This window comes from Perognathus longimembris, chromosome 20, assembly GCF_023159225.1.
Source record: "Perognathus longimembris pacificus isolate PPM17 chromosome 20, ASM2315922v1, whole genome shotgun sequence".
Classification (NCBI taxonomy): Eukaryota; Metazoa; Chordata; class Mammalia; order Rodentia; family Heteromyidae; genus Perognathus; species Perognathus longimembris.
The window spans coordinates 25,786,752-25,808,699 of NC_063180.1; the positions used below are offsets into that span (position 1 = coordinate 25,786,752).

The 21,948-nt window shown below is 57.6% G+C and overlaps 4 protein-coding genes across 7 annotated transcripts; 2 read left to right on the plus strand and 2 right to left on the minus strand.

The window, feature by feature from the left end:
• Positions 1–30: 30 nt before the first annotated feature.
• Isoc2 (isochorismatase domain containing 2) lies at positions 31–5,121 on the minus strand. 3 transcript variants are annotated; one of them, XM_048329717.1, is made up of 7 exons: positions 4,976–5,113; positions 4,502–4,620; positions 2,483–2,620; positions 2,158–2,367; positions 1,980–2,050; positions 1,750–1,867; positions 31–415 (listed from the first exon to the last, which is right to left on the minus strand). In XM_048329717.1, the coding sequence occupies exons 3-7, from the start codon at positions 2,615–2,617 to the stop codon at positions 335–337; spliced, it is 615 nt and encodes a 204-aa protein (XP_048185674.1). In that variant the 5' UTR covers positions 2,618–2,620; positions 4,502–4,620; positions 4,976–5,113; the 3' UTR covers positions 31–334. The 3 variants fall into 3 exon arrangements, with proteins under 3 accessions (XP_048185674.1, XP_048185673.1, XP_048185675.1); XM_048329716.1 differs by lacking the exon at positions 4,502–4,620 and having other exon boundaries at positions 4,976–5,121; XM_048329718.1 differs by lacking the exons at positions 2,158–2,367; positions 4,502–4,620 and having other exon boundaries at positions 4,976–5,121.
• Positions 5,122–6,803: 1,682 nt separating this feature from the next.
• On the minus strand, positions 6,804–10,250 carry C20H19orf85 (chromosome 20 C19orf85 homolog). The gene is made up of 2 exons (XM_048329532.1): positions 9,465–10,250; positions 6,804–7,657 (listed from the first exon to the last, which is right to left on the minus strand). The coding sequence occupies exons 1-2, from the start codon at positions 9,812–9,814 to the stop codon at positions 7,201–7,203; spliced, it is 807 nt and encodes a 268-aa protein (XP_048185489.1). The 5' UTR covers positions 9,815–10,250; the 3' UTR covers positions 6,804–7,200.
• A 1,867-nt stretch (positions 10,251–12,117) lies between these two features.
• Positions 12,118–19,161, plus strand: Znf628 (zinc finger protein 628). Of its 2 annotated transcripts, XM_048329498.1 has the most exons (3): positions 12,279–12,302; positions 15,113–15,202; positions 16,030–19,161. In XM_048329498.1, the coding sequence occupies exon 3, from the start codon at positions 16,035–16,037 to the stop codon at positions 19,056–19,058; it is 3,024 nt and encodes a 1,007-aa protein (XP_048185455.1). In that variant the 5' UTR covers positions 12,279–12,302; positions 15,113–15,202; positions 16,030–16,034; the 3' UTR covers positions 19,059–19,161. The 2 variants fall into 2 exon arrangements, with proteins under 2 accessions (XP_048185456.1, XP_048185455.1); XM_048329499.1 differs by lacking the exon at positions 15,113–15,202 and having other exon boundaries at positions 12,118–12,302.
• Positions 19,162–19,774: 613 nt separating this feature from the next.
• Nat14 (N-acetyltransferase 14 (putative)) lies at positions 19,775–21,947 on the plus strand. Its single transcript, XM_048329527.1, has 3 exons — positions 19,775–19,873; positions 20,164–20,282; positions 20,964–21,947. Exons 2-3 carry the CDS (start codon positions 20,211–20,213, stop codon positions 21,510–21,512), a joined length of 621 nt encoding a protein of 206 aa, XP_048185484.1. The 5' UTR covers positions 19,775–19,873; positions 20,164–20,210; the 3' UTR covers positions 21,513–21,947.
• Position 21,948: the final 1 nt, after the last annotated feature.

The window sequence follows — 21,948 nt, forward strand, 5'->3', positions numbered from 1 at the left end:
AAGCCCCCCAGGCCCAATAATGGTTCGGTCCACAGCCACAGCAATGTTTATTCTGCAAGTCCGGGTCCCACTCGGTGACACCCCTTCCCCCGCCCCTGCCCACCCTGTGAAGTGGTCCTGGACCAAGCCCCGCCTCCACCTCACTCCCAGCCAATTGTCATGCAGCTTCCCAGATGTCTCATTTGCATTTCCTGGAGTAACCAGCCAATGGGAAGGGGGAGCCACGCCCCTCTCGGGGGGGGGGGGCGGCTCTGCTGGAGGACTGCACCACTCTAGGGATCCAGGGATGGGGAGAAGCACTTCCACAGATGTCAGAGTGACAGGAAGGTAGAGTTCAGCGGAAGAGGGGGTTCTGATCTTGGAAGAAGCCCAGCAGCCCGCTATCTGGGGCGGGCTCCTTAATGATCTTCTGGATCTGTAAGTGGAGGAAGGAGGGTTCTGGGAGTCAGAGGTCCCCATCTCTATGGCGACAAATCTTGAGAGGTCCCCATCTCCATGGTGACAAAACTGAGGGCCACCATCTTATCCTCCAGGCCTACTTGGCACAGCATTCTCCAAACCAACCACTCTCCTCAAAAGTTTCCCTAGGGCTCCCCTTTCGCCCTGCCTGCCTGGGTGAGTCTGCCATCTTGTCTGCGATCTTGGTGTGCGCAGCGGGCTTCGACTATAGAGGGTGAGGACTGTCCAAGGGCCAGCCCAGGACGTGCCTCTGACCCCAAGGCCCATTTATACACCTGCCTCTTTCTTAACAGAACAAAAGCAACCAAACATATTTCCTCAGTCAAAAAGACCCTCCACATTGGACACTGGTGGCTCATGCCTATAATCCTAGCTACTCAGGAGGCTGAGATTTGAGGATCCTGGTTCAAAGCCAGTCCAGGCAGTAAACTCTGGGAGACTCTTGTCTCCAATTAAGCACCAAAACAAATTGCCTTGAGCAAAAATAAAGTTTAGGGACAGCACCCAGGCCCTCAGTTCAAGTCCTAGGACCAGTGCGCGCATGCGCACACATGCACGTGTGCACACACACACATCCCTCAAATGGCCAGACACTCACACCTGTAACCCTACCTACACAGGAGGCTGAGACACAGAGGATCAGGGGCTAAAGCCAGCAATGGGTAGATAAGCCTGGGAGACCCCCATCTCCAAAATAACTAGCAAAAAAGCCAAACTAGAAGCATGGCTCAAGTAATATATCACCAGTGGAGTACCTGTGACAGCCTGAGTTCAAACCCTAGTATGGAGTGGGCGGGGGGGGGGGGGAGAAATGGGACACTATTGCCTATGCCTTTAAGTGCTCTTGCTGCTTGCCTGGATGCCTGAAGTAGTAGCCTCTTCAATGGTCTCTCTTCTCCCTTCCACAAATACCCATCCCTATCTGTTGGCTCCATGGAGCCAGAATAACCTTTGTAACTGTCAATCTGACTGTGGCCAGCTCTTTTTTGCTGGGGCTTGAACTTAGGGCCTGGGTGCTGTTGTTTGCTCAAGGCTGGCATGACGCCACTGAGCCACAGCGCTCCTTCTGACTTTTTTGGTGGCTAATTAGAGAAAGGAGTCTCACATTGAACCTCGAGGTGAGCCACCAGCGCAGACAGCTCACTTCTGGCCACCCAACATCTTTAGTTCATGTGTGGTAGTTTGTTGCTCACTCTAGAGGATACAGCTTGCTGTGCCCAGATGTATCCATGGAACCAGCTGTCTTTCCTATGCATGGGGCAGGGTGGACCACACAGGACCATTAATTACCTCCTTGAAGTGGGGGTTAGCAGCATCCCTCACAAGCTGCAGGATGAGCCCTTCACTGGTGGAGAGAAAGGCACCACTCTGACGCATGCGTGCCAGTGCCACCAGCCGGTCCACCTGGCTACAAAGGGCAAGAGGGAAGGGAGGCAGGTGTTCATGCTGTTGCAAGGACACCCTGGCACATTACAGATGCCCTGGCTGCCTCCCCCCACACCCCTCAGGAGGGACCTCACCTGCGAGAAGAGCAGGCGTCCACCACCACATGGACCTGCAGCCCTCGGTCAAGGAGATCCAAGGCTGTTTGCTAGAGGCAGAGAGGGGTCAGAGCCACACCCACCCAGACCATGCCAGGGAGCCCAGGTCACAGGTGGGGATGGGGATGGGCACTGCAGGGATCACTCGGGGTCTCACCATGATGCAGGCCTGCGCCTCCAGGCCACAGAGCAGCACAGACTTCAGCTGGGGCCGGCTGTCTAACTCCTGCTGCAGGGTGGGCACCATGCTAAAGCAGGTCTTGCTCAGGGCCTGAAGGCCTTCGGCCCCCAGCTCAGGAACTGTGGGGCCCAGGCCTTGTGGGTACTGCTCCGTCAGCAGGGCTGGGACACCCAGCAGCCGAGCCACCTGTACCACACAGTGGGAACAAAGGCCTGGGTATGAGGGAGGAGAGCTGGGGCCTGAGGGAGGGGGCTGGGACTCCATTGCCTGGTCTGGAGGAGGAAGCAGGGCCTGCACGTACTCGGAGCATGCGAGCTGCCACAGAGACGATCTGGGAGAAGTAGGCGACATTGCGAAATTTCTCCTGCATGTCACACAGAAACAGCACGGAGGATTCTGGGGAGACTCGGCCTAGGACATGCCTGGAGGCTGCCATTTCCTAAGGAGGCAAAAAAGTGTGGGCAGAGTCAGGTGAGGAGAACTTGGAGCACAGCCTTGGGCCTCTGTCCAGGAAATGTTCTTGGAATCTGGTCCATGCACCCAGCACACCTGCCTCCGACTCCAGCCCATCACTTTGCCCCCTGGATCTGGACACGTTCCTCCTCTTCCTGTGCTGTCCATCTGTGAGGATACTTCGCTGGCTGTGTCCACCCTGGGTCACTAGAGTCACTTGCTGACTGCTGCTCCCCTTCATGGAGACTGTTCCATGTCAGTAGATATTTCTGTGACCTCAGTTTTTACCTCCCCCTAAAGCACAGATGACCAGCTTCCGGCCCTGCCCAGCGATTCTTGAGTGAAGGCTTCTATCCTCACTCCATACTGCAGGGGAATCTGGGGCCTGAGTGAAGTGACTTGTCCAGGCTACAGAGAGCTGGGGATGTGACTTCTGAATGAAGAAGTACTACATTGTGCCATCTGCCACTCCTCCTCATCCCTTTGGGACAGCAGGAGTATATACCTAAACAACTAGGGCACAGCTTCAAGCCCTCTGATCTAGAAATCTGTTCCCAATGATTTACCTAGCACATGTTCCTGTGAAATGATACCAGATTCCTTATCAGGACTCTGGCAGGGGAAGGGAGAAGAAATGAATCTAAATGTTCAGTGTTCTGGCACTGGCTACAGATTCCTGTAATGGAATGCTAGCAAGCTCTTTAAGCAGAAAGAAGGAAAAGTGCTCAAGAGACTTAAAGGAAAAGGGAATGTTGTAAACACTGCAGAAAGCCTGGGGTAGGGGATGTCTAAAGTGCTTAGACCTACTGTCTCTGAGAGAGTGAGAAGTCCTTGTGACCTTCACTACTGTGTCCTATGCTACTGCTGTGCTCTCTCTCTCGCTCTCTTTCTCTCTCCCCACCTACCCACCCACCCACAGCTTCATTTCTGGCTTTTTGGTGGTTAATTGGAGATAAGTCTCATAGGGCTGGGAATGTGGCTTAGTGGTAGAGTACTTGCCTTGAGTGCATGAAGCCCTGGGTTTGATTCCTCAGCACCACATAAACAGACAAAGCAGGAAGTGTCACTGTGGCTCAAGTGGTAGAGTGCTAGCTTTGAGCAAAAAGAAGCTCAGGGACAGTGCTCAGGCCCTGAGTCCAAGCCCCAGGACTGGCAAAAAGAAAAAAAGGAAAAAAAAAAAAAGAGTAGGGCCTACTGGGGGAAATGTCTCTCCTTGACTTGACTAGTCTAGACTAGAAGTTCACGGTGTAAAAATGTATTCATCTGAGCTATTTGTCCCATTCTCTCTCTCTCTCTCTCTCTCTCTCTGTGCGTGTACTTCCATAAAAAGTTCTCAAAATAAAAACACAACAAAAGGCCTCCATGGCCATGGTATAGGACTAGTGCCTGGAGAATAGATGGATTAGGATCCCCAGAACAGAGATAGGTAACAGAGGAGGGAGGCTGGCTCAAGTGGTAGAGAACTTGCCCAATAAGCACCAAGCCCTGAGTTCAAACCTCAGCACCACCAAAGAGAGAAAAAAAGTCATGAGTCTGGGGAATGTAGCTTTGTAGTAGAGTGCTTGCCTAGCATGTGGGAAGCCCGTGGGTTCGATTCCTCTGCACCACATAAACAGAAAGAGCCTGAAGTGGCGCTGTGGCTCAAGTGGTAGAATGCCAGCCTTGAGCGAAAGAAGCTCAGGCCCCAGTCAGTACCCAGGCCCCAGTACTGGCTACATTTAGGGACCACGACACTGGGTTTTTGTTTTGGTGATATAGGGACTTAAACTTGGGGGGTGGGGCGCAGGCCTCTGCTAATTCTCTAATACAAGCCATGCCCCCAGCCCTCTTACTTTATATTTTATTTCTAAGTCTCAGTCTCTCTCACCTCTGACTCTTCTTGTCTCGGGCCTTGGAGTAGTTAGGATTACAGGCATGAACCACCTCACCGGGCACAATTCCCCAACGTTCTGGTTCAGTGTGGGGAACGGTCTGGTTTACTGGGACCTGGTGGGAAGGAGATTTGGTTCGGGAGGGAGTGCGCGGAGTTTAGACGCCCCGTGGACGGCAAACTGGGGAAAGGGCGCGCTGGTTACCTCCCCCTCATAACCACCGGGTCCCAGCCCCCGGATGTGTGTCCTGGGGCTGGTGGCACTCTGGATCTGGGCCTCAGTTTCCTCCAGAGAGACCAGAAACGAGTCTCCACCCACAGGCGGAACCAGTGCGAAGCCCGGCCGGGGACTAGGGCGGCGGGCGCTCCCCGGGTAGGGACGAGACCCTCCGGGACCCCAGGCTGTGGGTCCCGGGTCCTACGGCCCCGAGTAGGCGGACGTCGGTCTCTGGGCGGCGGGCGGGAACTTACCCGGAAGTACCGGGTTGGAGTCGGCCTGGCCCCGTCTGCAGGCGAAGCTGACAAGTTTCGGGGATCGGCCCTCCTAAAGGTCCCGGGGTGACCAGGTCACCATTTTGTCCGGTCCCGACACGTGGCCAGCCCCCGCGCGCCCACGTCCCGCCTGCCTGGGCAGATCGTCCAATCGGCGCTCGCCTCGCTCGGCCACCCCTTTCCTTCCAGGCCAATCCACTCGTTCCTCCGTGCCACTCCTGGGGTGGAGATAGGAGGGGGGGGCGGGAGAGAGAGAGGAGAGAGAGAGAGGAGAGAGAGCGGAGAGAGAGAGCGAGAGAGATAGCGCGCGCGCGCGTGCGCGCGCGCGCGGGAGTCCTGATAATTTGATTGGTCAGTAGCGACGCCTGGGAGGCGGGGACTCAGCGGACTTTAACCAATGGAGAGCGATGGAGGGCTAGCGTGGCAAGCAATGGGCGGGGTAGGTCGTCGGTACCGGTTACGCTGTCTTTACTGTCAAAAAACAAGGTTTGCCGCTGACTCTGGAGGCAGAAGCAGTAGGATCGCGAGTTCTAGGCCAGCTGTAGCTACATTGCAGCATCCTTTCTCAAAAGGAAGAAAGTCAGCCTGGTGCTAGTGGCTCAAGCCTGTAATCCTAGCTATTCAGAAGGCTGAGATCTGAGGATCAAGGTTCAAAGCCAGCCAAGGCAGGAAAGCCCATGAGACTTATCTCCAACTCACTCAAGAATGGGAAGTGTTGCTGGGGATATGGCCTAGTGGCAAGAGTGCTTGCCTTGTATGCATGAAGCCCTAGGTTCGATTCCTCAGTACCACATATATAGAAAAGGGCAGTGGCTCAAGGTGGCAGAGTGCTAGCCTTGAGCAAAAAAAGAAGCCAGAGACAGTGCTCAGGCCCTGAGTTCAAGCCCCAGGACTGGCAAAAGAAAAAAAAAAACAACAAAAAACGAATGGGAAGTATAGCTGTGGCTCCGGTGGTAGAGCACCAGCCTTGAGCAAGCTTGCTTAGGGAGGACTCCCAGACCCTGAGTTCAAGCCCCACAACTGACAAAAAAAGAAAAAAAGGGGACTGGGAATATGGCCTACTGGCAAGAGTCCTTGCATGGTATACATGAAGCCCTGGGTTCAATTCCTCAGCACCACATATATAGAAAATGGCCAGGAGTGGTGCTGTGGCTCAAGTGGCAGAGTGCTAGCCTGGAGCAAAAAAGAAGCCAGGGACAGCGCTCAGGCCCTGAGTCAAAAGCCCAGGACTGGCCAAAAAGAAAAAAAAGAAGAAGAAAGAAAGAAAAAAGAAAGTCAAAGACATTAGGTACAAACCAGGAAAGTATTGAAAATTGCATTGAGGAATTTGACTGTCTTTTGGACACTGTTCTGTCCCCTCCTTGGATGCTACTTATAATATTTAGACTCTGTGTTTGGAACTGGAAGTTGAGAGAAAAAGGCAGAGAAATTCCCAGCTGTCTTGGGGAAAAAATACAAATTTTTTCCACTTTATGCTGGTCCATGAACCTCTCCTACCCACTTCCTGCTCATCACTGCAGATCTTAGGGCCTTTGCATGCACACTTTCCCTTCTCAGATTGCAGATTTCCCTGTTGCTGGCTCCTTCTTGGTGAAGGTCTCCCCTGACCACACCATGCAGACTACGGAGAGCAGGCACTAGATCAGTTTGTGGTTTTATTTCCATTACCGGAAATTGGAAATTTACCTTTTATAAAACAAAACAAAACTCTATCCACGTATGCACTCATTGCCAGCCCATTCCCCAAGAAATACAGACATGCCCGTGAGCTCTGTGAGGCCCGGGGTTTTATTGGCCTTCAGTACGGAACCTGAACACCTGGACCTGGGTCTAGCCACTGGCCACAGCACATGTTCTTTGGGAAAAGTGGAGAACAGGAATTGGGGAGAGATGAACCAGGGCAGGAGGGAGGAAAGGATTCTGAGAGGAGACTGAAAAGAAAGATGGGAGGAGATGGCGAGTCAGTATAAGGGCCTCCCAGTGGGGCAGAGGTGGGCTCTGGATCCAGGAGAAGGCTGGGGCCTGAGGTGGGAGTCCAGACATGGCTGATTTCCCCAGGATCTGTAAGGAAGGGAATGGATGATCGGGGCTCTTGAGTTCATGGGGGAGGCATGGGCCGTGGTTTTCCAAGGGCCTGGTTTGGGCTATGATTGGGTATCAGGCTGTGGTGGGGCCCTCCAGCCCTGGAGGAGTCCTGGAGAATCCTACATACAAGGTGCCTCCCACCTGTCCACCCAATCCCAGCAGGGAGCTCCTGGCTCTGCCTCTCCCCCGGGAACACAGTGAGGGTCACAGATGTGTGGCGTCTGCATTAGGCCCAGCTGCTTCAGGTCCTCCTGGCCCAGATGGGACAGGTCTGATGTCAGCTGGGGGGGACCAGCAGTCAGTGACTGTGGGGGGCAGTCTGGGGGCACCACGGGACACTGTGGGGTGAGCACAATGTCATCAAAGAGGTCCAGGGTGGAGGTGTCCAGGGCAGCAAGGCTCAGGCTTGGGCCTACATGGGGGGCCTCAACGGGGGCCATGGCACAGGCCACCCCCAGGAAAGGGGATGCAGGGGGTGAAGGTGGCCTTTGGCGTGGTAGTCTCTGGGGAGGTGCCTCCTGGGACAGGATGGAGAGGGCCAGGCTCTGGGTGGCAGCTGCAATCTTGGTGAACTGCCTGCGGAGAGACAAGTGTCAGCCAGGTTGGCCTCAAGAGACCCCTCCTGCCTGCCACCTCAGGAGAGATGTGTTCCTTCTTCCCACTCCCTTGTCCTCCCTGCCCCAGTTCTGTGGACTTGAGTCTGACATTCAGTGTCTCTCAGCAGCCACAGGGGCCTGGCAACACTTGGATATCATCAGTTTAGTATGACCCTGTCCCAAGGTTGAAGTAAGCAAGGTTGAAGTGTCTTAAGAAGGCCAGTTCCGGGCTGGGGATGTAGCCTAGTGGCAAGAGTGCCTGCCTCGGACACACGAGGCCCTAGGTTCGATTCCCCAGCACCACATATACAGAAAACGGCCAGAAGCGGCGCTGTGGCTCAAGTGGCAGAGTGCTAGCCTTGAGCGGGAAGAAGCCAGGGACAGTGCTCAGGCCCTGAGTCCAAGGCCCAGGACTGGCCAAAAAAAAAAAAAAAAAGAAGGCCAGTTCCTTCAGCACATCGCACACAGGTGCATTGCGGGGCAGCGCAGGACCTGCCATGTGATGCCCTGTGAAGACTCCGGAGTCACCACTGGCCAGAGTCTTCACCATCTCTCGCCTGCAGAAGCCAGAGCACCGGCCCTCTTGTGAGTCCCACCTACCTCGGCAGACACAGGGCTGGTCCTCATGAGATGCTGGGATAGACAGTCCTGGGATGCTAACTAAAGCAAGGATTCTGCTCTGACAAGCAGGGAGGTGTGGGGAACATGGAAGGGGTGTGAGCATAAGCCCACAGCAGATGAGGGAGGGGACGATGGAAAGAGCTGTTAACAAATGTTCCAGGGAAGCCACCACCACCACCACCATCATCATCATTACAACCATCATCATCACCATCACCACCACTACCATTGCCATCACCATCATCATCGTCATCATCACCACCATCACCATCACCATCATTACCACCTTCACCACCATCAGTGTTATCATGTCATCATCATCACTAACGTCACTTTCATCCCTGAGTCCAGTTCCCCCTCCCCTTTCTAGTATTCTGCCACAGTGGCTCCTCAACTGTGTGTGTGGGGTTCTTCCCTCATTGCCTTCATGTCTGGATCCAAGGTCACTGAAGTGAGGCCACGGCACCAGTGGGGACAGCAACCTCCTGGACACTCCTTCCCTCCGGGTTTCTCTCTCTATCACATTCTCCACCTTTTAACATAATGCTAACTTTATTTTTCTGGTCCTGAGGCTTGAACTCAGGGCCCAGGCATTGTCCCTTAGCCTCTTTGTGCTCAAATCTAGCACTCTACCACTGAGCCACGATTCCACTTCTAAGTGTATGTGGTGCTAAGGAATCAAACCCAGGGCTTCATGCACGTTAAGCAAGCACTCTACCACTAAGCCACATTCCCAGTACTCCCTTATCTTTTGCCAGTCCTGGGGCTTGAACTCTAGATTGAGAATCCTTGCCCCCCCCCACTCCCCCCCCCCCCACCTCATTCTGGCTCTATCTCTATGGCTTTGCTGGCCTGGACATTTCATAAACAGGGAATCTGGCAATGCTTTTTCAAGGGGCACCTCATGGTGGCGCCATTCCTTATTTACCTCCTGGGCTTTCCTCTTACCTGCTCACAGCCCACCCTGCTCTGGGAAGGGAGTACATTCAATTTGCTTTGGTCAGTGATGGTCTTCACAGTCTGGCACAGTAGGCACCCGACAGGACATGCCCACTGAATGGCCCTTGAGCCCAACCTTGGGGTGCTGGCCTCTGTTGGAGGGCCTTTAGGTCAGTCCCATGGCCCTGCCCCCCCCCCACTCCAGCCTCCCCTCTGCTGCCTCTCACCTGCAGATCTGGTTGTGTAGGAAGCGCCGGTGGTTGGGTCTCCTCTTGGGGGGACGGGGCCTGCGGGGTCGTAGAGCTCGCAGCATGTGAACAGCTGCCCCACTCACAAAGGCACACAGCTCCCGGGGGCCAGGCTCTGAGACCCGAGGGGCTGCGGGGGCTCCCGGGTGCATGATCAGGAGTAACTCCTCACAATACCAGTCAGAAAGCACCCCCAAATCTGTAATGGTAGGGTGGATGGATGAATGCAGGGGTGCCCAGGGAGTGAGCCCTGAGCCTAGGCGTCTCCCAGCTGGACCTAGGGGAAGGTGAGGGGATGATGTAGGAGGGAGGGACTGTGTGCCCCCCATGTCCCCCCAAGTGCCCAATTAGCACATAGTTGAGCCTGGGATATCAGATGGGGGCACGGAGGTGGAGAGGCAGAGAAAAGTGCCTGGAGATAACCAATTAAGGAAACAAAGGCCTGGTTAGGGAAGCCAGGCCTAGCGGCCAGGCAGCCAGGCGAGAGTCAACCTGAGCGATTAGTGTTGAGGACCCTTAATTGGTGCAGTGTGCAGGGGTGGTATGGGGGGGGGGGCATAGTGCAGGGTTGGTGGCTGGAAGAAGCTGAGCTGTGGCCCCAAGGAGGGGTGTCAGCACTTTGAGGTAGGAGCAGGTGCAGGACATGAGCCATCCATTAGCAGGCTCTCCCCTCCCATTCCCCCTCGGTCCCTTTGTTCCAGGCTCAGGATCCTTAGGGGAAATTGAGGCCTAAGGTCTCCAGCCAACAGAAGGGGCTGGCTTCTCCGAGGTTCATGCCATGTAGTGAGAGGGGGTTGGTAAGGAGGAGACCACAGCAGCGTGGTTTTCCCCAATGTGATTTATTTTTGTGTGCCCATACTAGGGCTTGGATTCAGGTCCTACGCACTGCCCTTTAGCCCTTCCACCCAAAGCCAGCATTCTACCACTGAGTTACAGCTCTGCTTCTGGCTTTTTGGTGGTTAATTGGCGAGAGAAGAATTTTGGCAAATTTTCTGCCGAGGCTAGTTTTGAACTGCTATTCAGCCTCCTGAGTCACTGGGATTATTGACACGAGCCACCAGCACGTAGCCTCAAGGCATTTTATTGAGGGTCCCTGGTATTAATAGAGATAGATGTCCACATTGAGGACAGAGAGGTATGTCCAGGGTCTGTCTAGCTGCTAACTGTCTCAGGTTCTTACTAGCTCCACGCCTCATCCTTACACCAACCTTTGCCCTTCACAGGTGCCTACAACTCTCCTCTCTATTGTTGCTGTCTCCACAGTCTCTCGTGGCATTTCAACATCTGGTTCTTAGGTTGTGAACATTCCTATGGTCACTGTCTACCTCTGTCCTGACCAGGACAGGTAAGCATGGGTGTGTATGTGTGTGTGTGTGTGTTGCCTGAGACACACCTGTGGAGGTTTTGTTATCTGTCCATCATTGGTGAGTATTACCCACCATGAGGGTGGGGGGAGGTTGGAGATGCTAGCCAATTCACCAGGCTCCTTTTCCCTGTCTCAACCTTTGCAGTGGCGTGTGTGTGTGTGTGTGTGTGTGTGACTTATTCAACAGACATGCACAAAAGACCTACTATGTGCAGCTAAGAATGTAGCAGTTAGGGAAGGCTGCGGTTGAGGTGGGGTGGAGGGAAGATGCCCAGAGAAAACACCAGCTCCAGAGGAGCCATGAAGGCATGGTGACCAGACAGTGAGAAGGCTGGGTGGGAACAGGGACTGCTTCAATGAGGATGACCGCTTTGAGGTGACACATGTCCTATAGCCTCAGCACTTGGAGCTCCGCAGGTCTGGGGTCCCTCCTGGGGTCAGGGTACTTTTGCAAGAGTCCATCTCAGGTATCTGTGTAAACTGTGAGGCTGAAATCTTTCTGCCTGCAGGCCACCCAGGCACAGAGCTATAGGGATAGGCTGACACCCTCAGATCCTGTGTCAGTCAGGGTTCTGCAGAGAAAGAGGGATAAGGTCAGCAGCATCAATTCTTTACTAACTGACCCAGGACTTGTTGGGTCTACAAAGATGTCAGTGCAGATACAGCTCTTAAGAAAGGCTTGTTAGAAGGTACTGGATCGTGCAAGGGCAGAAGCTATGAAGTCCCCTGGTCCTCGGCCTGAAGCTGCAGACCCTGGAGAGCTGGTGATATCCAGGGTTCTCCCCGACCCAAGGCTGCTCCTTCTAGTTAGTTCCTTGCAGTCAACTTAGGCCTGCAACTCTCGTGTGGAAAAAGCCCAGCAACAGACAAAAACGGCACACATGTTTTTACATTTTACCCGTGGAGCTGGAGAAGAGCGGAAGTGATTTGGTGGGACACGTCTTCCCAAGGCCCAGGCTGGGTAGGGAGGCTCTAGTCTGAGGGCTGGGCCAGGGCTTGAGTTTCCCCCAGGAGCGTGCAGCCCCGAAGGAATCTGCAATCCGGGAGTGGATCGGGATGGACGGGGCGGGCTGGACCCACCCGCTGTCACAGGTCCCTCGGGCCGTGCCTCCGGCCAGGCCGGTCCCTCTTTTCTCAGCCAAGGCATCAGCCCGGGCCTCGGGCGACGCCCAAGCCCCGAGCGCGCCCAGGCTGCAGGCCAGTGGGCGTGGCCGGGGCGGGCACGTTGTGCTGCGTCATGACGCACGACGGCGGCGGCGGCGGGGTTTGTGTGCGCGACAGGCCGCTGATAAAGGTTGGGTGCCTCGCGCCGGGGGCCGGCGGGAGGGAGCGCGCCCCCGCCCCCTCCCCGGCCCCCTCTCCTGCAGCTGCTGTGCCGGGCCCCCCTTCCCGTCGGCCCCCGCGGGAAGGTCCTGGGGTTCTCCCGTGTCCCCCCAAGACAGGGGCCGCAGGTGAGAGACCGGAGGGCGGGGTGGGGGAGGGGCCGGAGGGCGGAGTAGTTTGGGAAACGGCGAACGTGAAACCGGAAGGGGTGACTTAAAGGGAAGGTTGCTCTCTTGCCGCCGACTTTTGTCTGCTGAGTTGGCTCCGCCCTATTAAAGGGTCAGGTGCTGCTTGGGAGGCCCTGAGGGGCAGGCTTAAAATTTTGTAAAAGTTTTTTTTTTTTATTATTATTTTCTGTTGTTCTTTCCCCTCTTAAAAGGGGATGATCGCATTGTAGGCTAGTGGCGGTTTCTCAGACAGCGGAGGGAAGAACTCTGTAGCCCTGGTAGTTTGACAGCGATCCCTTGGTGTACCTGAACAAAGGTGGAGAAGGGTTTGCAGCTGGAACAGACTCTTGAGAAAGCCAGCCTGCTGGCAGGGTGTGGTCCGGCCTCTTAAAGGGGGCTTTCTCAGCTCAGATGGACCCTGTTCTTCCAGAACACTGACTTTTTTTTAAAATAAGATCTTCCTGATTTAAGAGGATCTGCTTGCATTTTACAGGAGACACTCCTTAAAAAAAAAGAAAATCCTTTAGTCTGTTCAAAGGGGATCCCCATCCTTTGTTCATTCAAAGTTTATTTGCCGAGCCTACCCTCTGCCGGACGTGGCAGGCACTGGATTACAAGTGGACAAGACAAAGGCCCCTGTCTTTATGGCACTGACATCCTGGTGTATGAAGGCTGGATAAAATAGGAAGCACGTGTCTATGTAGCAGTAGGAGTCAGATAATGCTACCGGCACAGTACTGTTCCCCTAAAGGCGACATTGCAGACTTGGGGTGCCGGAACAAGCTTTGTACAGTGTGGAGGAGGACTTCATGGACCAGGGTCATGTGGGTATTGTTTTGGTTGTCACTGACATCTGCTGGGTCCAGCTCTTGGTTGCTGCAGACCCCACAATGCACAGGACAACCTTCCTTGACACAGAACAGCCTGGACCCAGAACTATACTGCTGAGGCTGAAAAGCCCTGGCTGTGCAGTGCGAAGAAGGTGATAGAGGCAACAGAGAAAGAAGTGACATTGCGAGAGAGGATGGGAGAGTTGGGAGGGACTGTAGACTTAATAGGGCTGGTGGGGGCTGATGGGATTTCAAAGGAGACATGAGGTTGGGAAAGAGCACCAGGCAGAGCCCTGGGGGTCCCATCCCTCCATGGCAGGGGAGCATTAGGAGAACAGGTCAAGGAGAGGACAAGCCACAGGCTGTGGGACGTCATCTGGCTCTGCTGAGGGTTCTGTCTTTTGCCCATCTGAGATGTGTGGAATGTTTGTTGTTTTTTAGATAGGGTCTTACTATGTAGCTCAGGCTGGCCTTGAACTCGAGATTCTCCTGCCTCTACCTTTCAAATAACTAGCATCACTAACCACCATGCCCACCTGGTTTGATCTTTCCTGGCAACTCTTTGTTGTTCCCCTCTCCCTTTCCCCCAGTACTGGGGATAGAATGCTAGGCAAGCACTCTGTGATTTGAGCCACACCCCCCTCAGCCTGTGGAAGGGTTTTGAGCGCAAGAATGAAATACCTTGCCCTCCCTGTGGATATCAGCTGATAGCAGCCGTGTTGGGAAGGCACTGGGGTAGGAAGGGCAAAGGTGGCAAGATGGAGCTGGGTTAGGATGTGGGAGCTGGCTGGCAGGGCTGTGGACTGTGTTCCAGCTGCAGTGGAAGAATCTGCTGACAGGGCACTTACAGGGGACCAGGGATAGAGGAAGTGAGGAAGAATGGATCTCCATTTTCAGAGGAGACTGTGGGCTAAGTAGGATTTTTCCTTTTTAGTTTGTAGTAAGGGGCACACAAAGCTGGAGTTAGATTTGGGTCATGTTAAGTCTGAGATGTCATAATGTCCATGTGGCCCAGTCTAGCAAGCCCATGGGACAAAGGATGGTCTACATATTTGTTTTGTTTTTGTTTTGAGATAGGGTCTTGCTATACAGCTCATACTGAGACTGAGATACTGAGCTCTAACTTGAGATTACTCCTGCTTTAGCTTTCCAAGTGCTAGGATTATAAGTGTGTGTCACCATGCCAGGCTTAAGGTACAAGCCTTTGGAGTCATCCGTTCATAGGTTGTAAATTCCTGAAAGGGGGGGGGGGTGGGAGGTAGAGGAGCAGCAGGCCTGGCTGGGCGCATGACAGGCCTAGCTGTCACCTGACTGGAGACTGAGGCATCCTGGGAGCCAGTGTGTATGTGTGTGAGGAGTGGCAGATGAACTCTTGGGGACACTCCTCTGGGACTTAATAGCTGGCGGGGGGGGGGGGGGGTCATGGGTGAAGTGGGGAATAATGTGAGAGAAGTGGTTTGGGAAGGAAAGGACCACTGGCTTTGAGCTGCTTTGCTGTTAAGGGGTGAGAAGGAAGGCTGCCTCTGCAGGGGACAGTGAGGAGTTGTTCTTTAAAAATGGGAAACCATGGGGCTGGGAATATGGCCTAGTGGCAAGAGTGCTTGTCTTGTATACAGGAAGCCCTGGGTTCGATTCCCCAGCACCACATATGTAGAAAACGGCCAGAAGTGGCGCTGTGGCTCAAGTGTCAGAGTGCTAGCCTTGAGCAAAAAGAAGCCAGGGACAGTGCTCAGGCCGAGTCCAAGTCCAGGACTGGCAAATAAAAAAAAAAAAAAAAAAAGGAAACCAGCTAGGAAGTGGGGCGTGAGTGGTAGAACCTGCCCAGAAATTCAGGTAAGCCATGCGTTCAAAACCCAGTTCTGGGGGCTGGGAACGTCCTTAGTATCACATAAAACAAAAAAAATTTATTTTAAAAAGGGTTCCCCCCCCACCACCACCAAGGAAGAAGACATGGATTGTAGGTGTGCTGCTGGGAATGGTCCAGGAAGATAACTCGAGGACTTCGTTGGAAGTCAGAGCCCTCGGCACAGGGTGAGGCCATGTGCCCGGGCACTGAGAGCTTCCCAGCCCTGGCACAGCTGGTGTTTTGGGTTGACCTTGTTGGGGGTTGTCCTGTGCATTGGAGGGGACAAGCAGGCATCTCTGGGCTCCATGGTAGGTGCAGGTAACACCTGCCTTGCCAGCTGACCCAGAAGCTATGGCAAGTGTGTAAGCAGATGCTCCAGGAGGGCAGGTGTGTCAGCAGCCCCTCCCAAGAGGACAGGTGTGTCAGGAGCCCCTCCCAAAAGGGCAGATGTGGCAGGTAGGATCTGCTGGAGTATGAAAGTGTTCTGGTAATGGCAGTGCTAGGAGCAGGAGGGTAAAAGGGGTGCCCCAATATTTAGGAGAAAGACCTGCCAAGCAATGCCTGCCTGGGGGTGTGTGCAGGGACTGCTGGAAGGCTGGGGGGTTGGTGGAGGGGACGCTTGGGGCTCAGATCAGGAAGGGAGCAGGAGGGAGCACTATTTACGCAGTGACAAGGTGCTGGGTATGCAAGGTCCTGCGATGCTGCATGGACAAAGAAGGAAGCCTGGCGCCCTCCCCTGGGCCTCTGCCAGGTCACCAGCATAGGCCTGAGGCTGTGCTGTTCCTAAAGCTCCAGGCAGTCTCCTCAGACTCCTTTGTTCTGGAGGATATAGCCAGTGTCCTGAGGGGACACTGTGTCCCCTGTGTCCCACTGTGTCCAGCTTGGTCTAGTTTGCCTGGGCCATCCTGGGGAAGGTAGCCTGTAACCCAGCAGGCTGGCAGTCCCTAAAGGACCAGTGTGCTAGTCGGTGAGGCCTTGTGCCTGGCCACCCTGACCTGAATCTTTCCACCAGGTGTGATGGTTGGCTCCCACGTGGACATGGCTCCTGCGTCTACCGTGGAAGGGGCCGGGGAGAAGCCGGGCCCGGCTGCACCCACCCCAGCAGCCCAGTATGAGTGTGGGGAGTGCGGCAAGTCATTCCGGTGGTCTTCCCGGCTCCTGCACCACCAGCGCACACACACAGGCGAGCGGCCCTACAAGTGCCCAGACTGCCCCAAAGCCTTCAAGGGCTCCTCCGCGCTGCTCTACCACCAGCGTGGGCACACGGGCGAGCGGCCCTACCAGTGTCCCGACTGCCCCAAGGCCTTCAAGCGTTCGTCTCTGCTGCAGATCCACCGCAGCGTGCACACCGGCCTGCGTGCCTTCACCTGCGGCCAGTGCGGCCTGGCCTTCAAGTGGTCCTCGCACTACCAGTACCACCTGCGGCTGCACACGGGCGAGCGGCCCTATGCCTGCCCCGATTGCCCCAAGGCCTTCAAGAATTCGTCCAGCCTGCGGCGCCACCGGCACGTGCACACTGGGGAGCGGCCCTACGCCTGCGGCGTGTGCGGCAAGAGCTTCACGCAGAGCACCAACCTGCGGCAGCACCAGCGCGTGCACACCGGCGAGCGCCCCTTCCGCTGCCCGCTGTGCCCCAAGACCTTCACCCATTCCTCCAACCTGCTGCTGCACCAGCGCTCGCATGGCCCCGCCGCGCCCACCGCGGCCCCCGCCTGCGGTCCTATGCCCGCCGCACAGGTCCTGGTCTCTGAAGCCTACCTGCCGCCCCCCGCGCCGCCCCGCAGCCCGCCCGCGCCTGAGCCCGCCACGCCACCTGCGCCGCCTCCCGTGGTTCCTGAGCTCTTCTTGGCTGCTGCCGAGACCACAGTGGAGCTGGTGTACCGCTGTGCTGGCTGCGAGCAGGGCTTCGGCAGCGAGGAACTGCTCCTGGAGCACCAGCCGTGCCCAGGCACGCAGGATGCCACGGCCACCCCGGCCGAGCCCGCGGCCCCGCCGCCCGCCCCCGCGCCCAGCTTCGCCTGCCTCCCCTGCGGGAAGGCCTTCCGGACTGTGGCCGGCCTGTCCCGCCACCAGCATAGCCATGGCGCGGGTGGCCAGGCCTTCCGCTGCGGCAGCTGCGATGGCGCCTTCCCGCAGCTCGCCAGCCTCCTGGCGCACCAGCAGAGCCACGTGGAGGAGGCGGCGGCCGGGCGTCCCCCACCCCCGGCTGAGGCGGCCGAGGTCACCTGCCCGCAGGAGCCCCCGGGCCCCGTGCCTGCGCCCGCACCACCTGAGCGACCCTACAAGTGCGCCGAATGTGGCAAGGCCTTCAAGGGCTCCTCGGGGCTGCGCTACCACCTGCGGGACCACACCGGCGAGCGGCCCTACCAGTGCGGCGAGTGCGGCAAGGCCTTCAAGCGCTCCTCCCTGCTGGCCATCCACCAGCGCGTGCACACCGGCCTGCGCGCCTTCGCCTGCGGCCAGTGTGGCCTCACTTTCAAGTGGTCCTCGCACTACCAGTACCACCTGCGGCTGCACTCGGGCGAGCGGCCCTATGCCTGCGGGGACTGTGGTAAGGCCTTCCGCAACACCTCCTGCCTGCGGCGCCACCGGCACGTGCACACCGGGGAGCGGCCCTACGCCTGCGGCGTGTGCGGCAAGAGCTTCGCGCAGACCTCCAACCTGCGGCAGCACCAGCGCGTGCACACGGGCGAGCGCCCCTTCCGCTGCCCTCTGTGCCCCAAGACCTTCACCCACTCCTCCAACCTGCTGCTGCACCAGCGCACGCACTCGGCCGAGCGGCCCTTCGCCTGCCCCGTCTGCGGGCGCGGCTTCGTTATGGCTGCCTACCTGCAGCGCCACCTGAGGACGCATGCGCCAGCCACTGGGGCCGCGGCCCCCGCCGGCCCCCAGCCTCCAGCCCCGCTGGCCACCGCCCCGGCTCCGCTGGCTGCTGCCCCAGCTCCGCTGGCCACCCAAGATGTCCATGTGCTCCCCCACCTCCAGGCCACGCTTTCCCTCGAAGTGTCAGGGAACACGGCCCAGGCCCCAGCCCCAGCCCCGGCGGCACCTAACTCCCAGACGTTCCTCCTGGTGCAAACTGCCCAGGGCCTCCAACTGATCCCCAGCAGTGTCCAGCCCCCGACTCCTCCACCCCCGCCCAACCCCCCGAAGCTCATCTTGCTGCCTCCCACCAGCGCTGCCAGTGGGGGTGGCCCTGTGAGGCAGGGCCCCTGCTCTGTGGGTAAGGCCAGGCAGGGGACAGGAGTGGTCTGGTTGCCTGGCCCTGGAGGTCTGGGGGTGCAGGGAGGAGGCGGTGCAGTAGCCGGCAGCGGCGGAGGGCAGAGCCTCATCGTTTTGCAGAATGTAGGGGCTGGAGAGGCAGGGCCACCAGAAGTGAGTGGGGTCCAGCTCCAGCCGGCACAGGAAGTGACCACGGTCCAGCTCCAGCCGGCACAGGAAGTGACTACAGTTCAGCTCCAGCCCCTGGCCAGCCAGCTTTCCAATGCCAGTGGGGGGGCTGTGACCACTGAGGCCCCAAACCTGCTGGTGGTTCAGGGTGGGGCAGCTGAGGAACTGCTCACAGGCCCAGGTCCTGGGGATGCTGAGGACAGTGAGGCCAGCACTGGTGTAGTCCAGGATGTCCTCTTTGAGACACTACAGACAGATGAGGGGTTGCAGAGTGTGCTGGTGCTAAGCGGCGCTGATGGGGAGCAGACACGGCTGTGTGTGCAGGAGGTAGAGACCCTTGCCCCTGGGCTGGCAGAGACCCCTGCCCCCAGTCCACCCGGACAGAAACTCCTCATCATCCGCAGTGCCCCTGCCACCGAGCTGCTGGACAGCAGCAGTGTTGGGTCAGGCACCACCACGCTGCAACTCCTGGCTCCACAGCCTCCTCCTGGTCCGTCCTCTGCCCCAGTGGGGATACCCACTGCTCCCACCTCGCAGATGATACAGGTAGTTCCTGCAGGAGCTGGGCCTGGGGTCATGGCCCCCCAGGCCCTACCCTCCATCCAGATTGTGCAGACTCTGCCCTCTGTCCAGTTGGTACACACATTTTGAGGAGATGCACTGGTACATCTGCCACAACTCATTGCCCTCTGCTGGCTCAGCCCCAGGGGAAGGGGACTGCTGGCTGGGTTTGCTAATAAAGTCCAGAATGCCATTTGTTTTGTTTTCTTGGCTGGAGGGAGTAGTTTTGGCCGCACCCCCTGGCTGGGAGCTTGCAGCCTACTGGATTCCTGGCTGGCAGGAGACTTACTTGCTGTCTTGGAGCCAGCCAGTCTTAGTGCCCCCATCTCTAAGAGGGTGTAGAGAGTGATGGCACCCTCTTCTATAGAAGAGAGGCCTTGGAGTCCCTGCCCTTCCTTTCCTCTGAAAAAACAGCATGGTAATTCTCCCCCCCACTCCCCCCGGCCCTGTCAGCCGAGGTCAGTCACCGGGTTTGAGGTGGAGGTCCCAGGGATGGGAGATGCAGAATTTGGTCCTGACCCTGCTCGTGAGGCCTCTGCGCCAATAGGCATGCATGCGCTCTCCACCTCCTCCCAGTGCTGACGCTGCTTAGCAACGAGGGATGATCTGCCAGCGAGTGGCCGCAGCCCGGAGGGCTGAGCATGTCCTCCGCCCCAGCGTCATTGCACCTGGGGGGGGGGGTGGGGTGGTTCTCAAGGTCACCTAACAACCTCTCGCGGGGTCCAGCTCCTGGGCCCCCAGCCTTCCACCGGGGACGCCGCCCATCCCACCCGCATGGCAACCGTTGCTAAGGCCGGGTGTGGCCCCGCCTCCGCCGCGCGCGCTGGCATGACGTCACTTCCTCCGGCGACCCCCTTCCCGACCCTGCTCCCCTGATCCGTGTCAAAGGCTCAGGACCCGCGGAGGTGCTCGCGGGGCGGGTTGGCTGCGGGGAGGGGGCCAGAGGGGAGGCGGCTCTGGGCCCCGTGGCTGCGAGGCGTTGGCGCCCACGGCCAGTGTAGGATCAGACCGCTGAGTGCCACCGGGAGCGGGTTTCTGGGGAGACCTGGGGAAGGTCGCGCGGGGCTCCCGGGGCGTCCTGCAAAGCCTTGGCTGCGAACCCCAGAGGCCTCGGAGTCCTGGCCTGGGAAATGCGGAGCCAGCCAGGCTTGGAGACCGAGGTGCCCGTCTGACGTCGGCCTTGTGTTTTCACCAGGTGCACCTTGCCCGCTCCCTCCTGGGGGCGGCGGCCGGGGGGCTGCCATGGCCCCCAGCCAACTGTCGGTGCGGGAGATGAGGGAAGATGAGAAGCCCCTGGTGCTGGAGATGCTGAAGGTGAGAGGCCGGCGGGGAGGCAGTGAGCCAGCGGAACCCCTGGAGTGGGGCCTTCCTGAGCTACTCCCTTCCGAGGGCGCTGGTGCCTCTGACCTGCACCTCCACCTCTCTGGTTTTCAATAGATGGAGAGGCGTGGAGTCTGAGAAATGGACTCCCCTGGCCGCAGTAGACCCCCCAAAACCGACTCTCCTAGTCTGTCCCAGTTGCCAGCCCAATAAGCAGCCTGCTCTGACCCCAGATTTGTGTGGGGCTTGAAATCAGGGCCTGGCACTGCCCCTGAGATTTCTCCCCCAAGTCTGGTACTCCATCATTTGATAGAGCCATAGCTCTACTTCCAGCTTTTTGGTTGTTAATTGGAGCTTTCCTGCCTGCTATGGTTTTTAGCCTTAATCCTCACATTTCAGCTTCCTGAGTTAGCTAGAACTACAGGTGTGAGCCACCACGGCCTGACCCCTGGATTCTAATGCACAGATTTCATGCCCTCAGTTTTCCCATCCTATTCTGTTCCAGAATCCCCATCTTTCAAGGGTCACTTCCTGGGTACCCCTCTGACCTGGGTGCCCCCCCCCAACACCTAATTCACTGGGAACCCCCACCCTGACCCCTGGCAAGGTCCAGCTCCTCTCCTAACCTAGGGGGCTCCAGTGAGATGGATAGCTGACCCCACCCCACCCTCACAGGCTGGCGTAAAGGACACAGAAAACCGCGTGGTCCTCCATGCTCTGACCCGGCCGCCTGCCCTGCTCCTCCTGGCAGCGGCCAGCAGCGGCCTGCGCTTCGTCCTGGCCTCCTTCGCCCTGGCCCTCCTACTGCCTGTGTTCCTGGCTGTGGCTGCAGTGAAGCTGGGCCTGCGAGCCCGCTGGGGCTCCCTGCCTCCCCCAGGTGGCCTGGGGGGACCCTGGGTGGCTGTGCGGGGCTCTGGTGATGTGTGTGGTGTGGTGGCACTGGCTCCTGGTACCAACACAGGGGATGGAGCGCGAGTCACCCGCCTCTCGGTCTCTCGATGGCACCGCCGCAGGGGCGTGGGCCGCAGGCTGCTGGCCTTTGCTGAGGCCCGGGCACGAGCCTGGGCGGGAGGCATGGGGGAACCTCGAACCCGGCTAGTTGTCCCCGTGGCTGTGGCAGCATGGGGGGCTGCAGGGCTGCTGGAGGGCTGCGGTTACCAGGCGGAGGGGGGCTGGGGCTGCCTGGGCTACACACTGGTACGGGAGTTCAGCAAGGACTTGTGACTCAACTTCTTTGCAGCCCCTGGTGGTTTGGGGAGGGAGGCACCTAATGAGCACTTGTGAGCCAGGCATTTCACGTTGACTCCCTCCTGACTCCCCCCTCCCAGGACCCCATGCAGGCCTGCTGAGGGCTGGAGACCCAGACACCTCTTCACCCAGCATTCCCCAGCATGCAGTGTCTGGAGTCAAAGCAGAATGGCTGCCCGGGGTCGCCCCGCCCTCCCTCCCTCCCTCCCTCCCTCCCTCCCTCCCTCAGACTGCATGGGAAATTCGTCTGTCTGTCCTCAGACCTGGGAGGGATCTTTGGGGAGAGGGAAGAGTTAAGATTTAGGACAGAGTAATCCCAAAAGGGACAAGGCCCCCACTGGTGGGCACAGGGCCTTCGGACCCATCTGGTTTTTTTTACACCATTTGTTAATAAAGCCTGGAACCGCTGTAT

What these genes read in the sequence shown, in the direction of transcription:
- Isoc2 (XM_048329716.1), bottom strand. Translation starts at nt 2,617, where the DNA reads ATGGCAGCCTCCAGGCATGTCCTAGGCCGAGTCTCCCCAGAATCCTCC. An exon ending in TGGCAGCTCGCATGCTCCGA is followed by an intron (nt 2,368 to 2,482) that starts GTACGTGCAGGC and finishes TGTGTGGTACAG; the next exon opens with GTGGCTCGGCTGCTGGGTGT. An exon ending in CTAACCCCCACTTCAAGGAG is followed by an intron (nt 416 to 1,749) that starts GTAATTAATGGT and finishes CTCCACTTACAG; the next exon opens with ATCCAGAAGATCATTAAGGA.
- C20H19orf85 (XM_048329532.1), bottom strand. Translation starts at nt 9,814, where the DNA reads ATGGGGGGCACACAGTCCCTCCCTCCTACATCATCCCCTCACCTTCCC. An exon ending in CTACACAACCAGATCTGCAG is followed by an intron (nt 7,658 to 9,464) that starts GTGAGAGGCAGC and finishes GTCTCTCCGCAG; the next exon opens with GCAGTTCACCAAGATTGCAG.
- Znf628 (XM_048329499.1), top strand. Translation starts at nt 16,035, where the DNA reads ATGGTTGGCTCCCACGTGGACATGGCTCCTGCGTCTACCGTGGAAGGG.
- Nat14 (XM_048329527.1), top strand. Translation starts at nt 20,211, where the DNA reads ATGGCCCCCAGCCAACTGTCGGTGCGGGAGATGAGGGAAGATGAGAAG. An exon ending in TGGTGCTGGAGATGCTGAAG is followed by an intron (nt 20,283 to 20,963) that starts GTGAGAGGCCGG and finishes CCACCCTCACAG; the next exon opens with GCTGGCGTAAAGGACACAGA.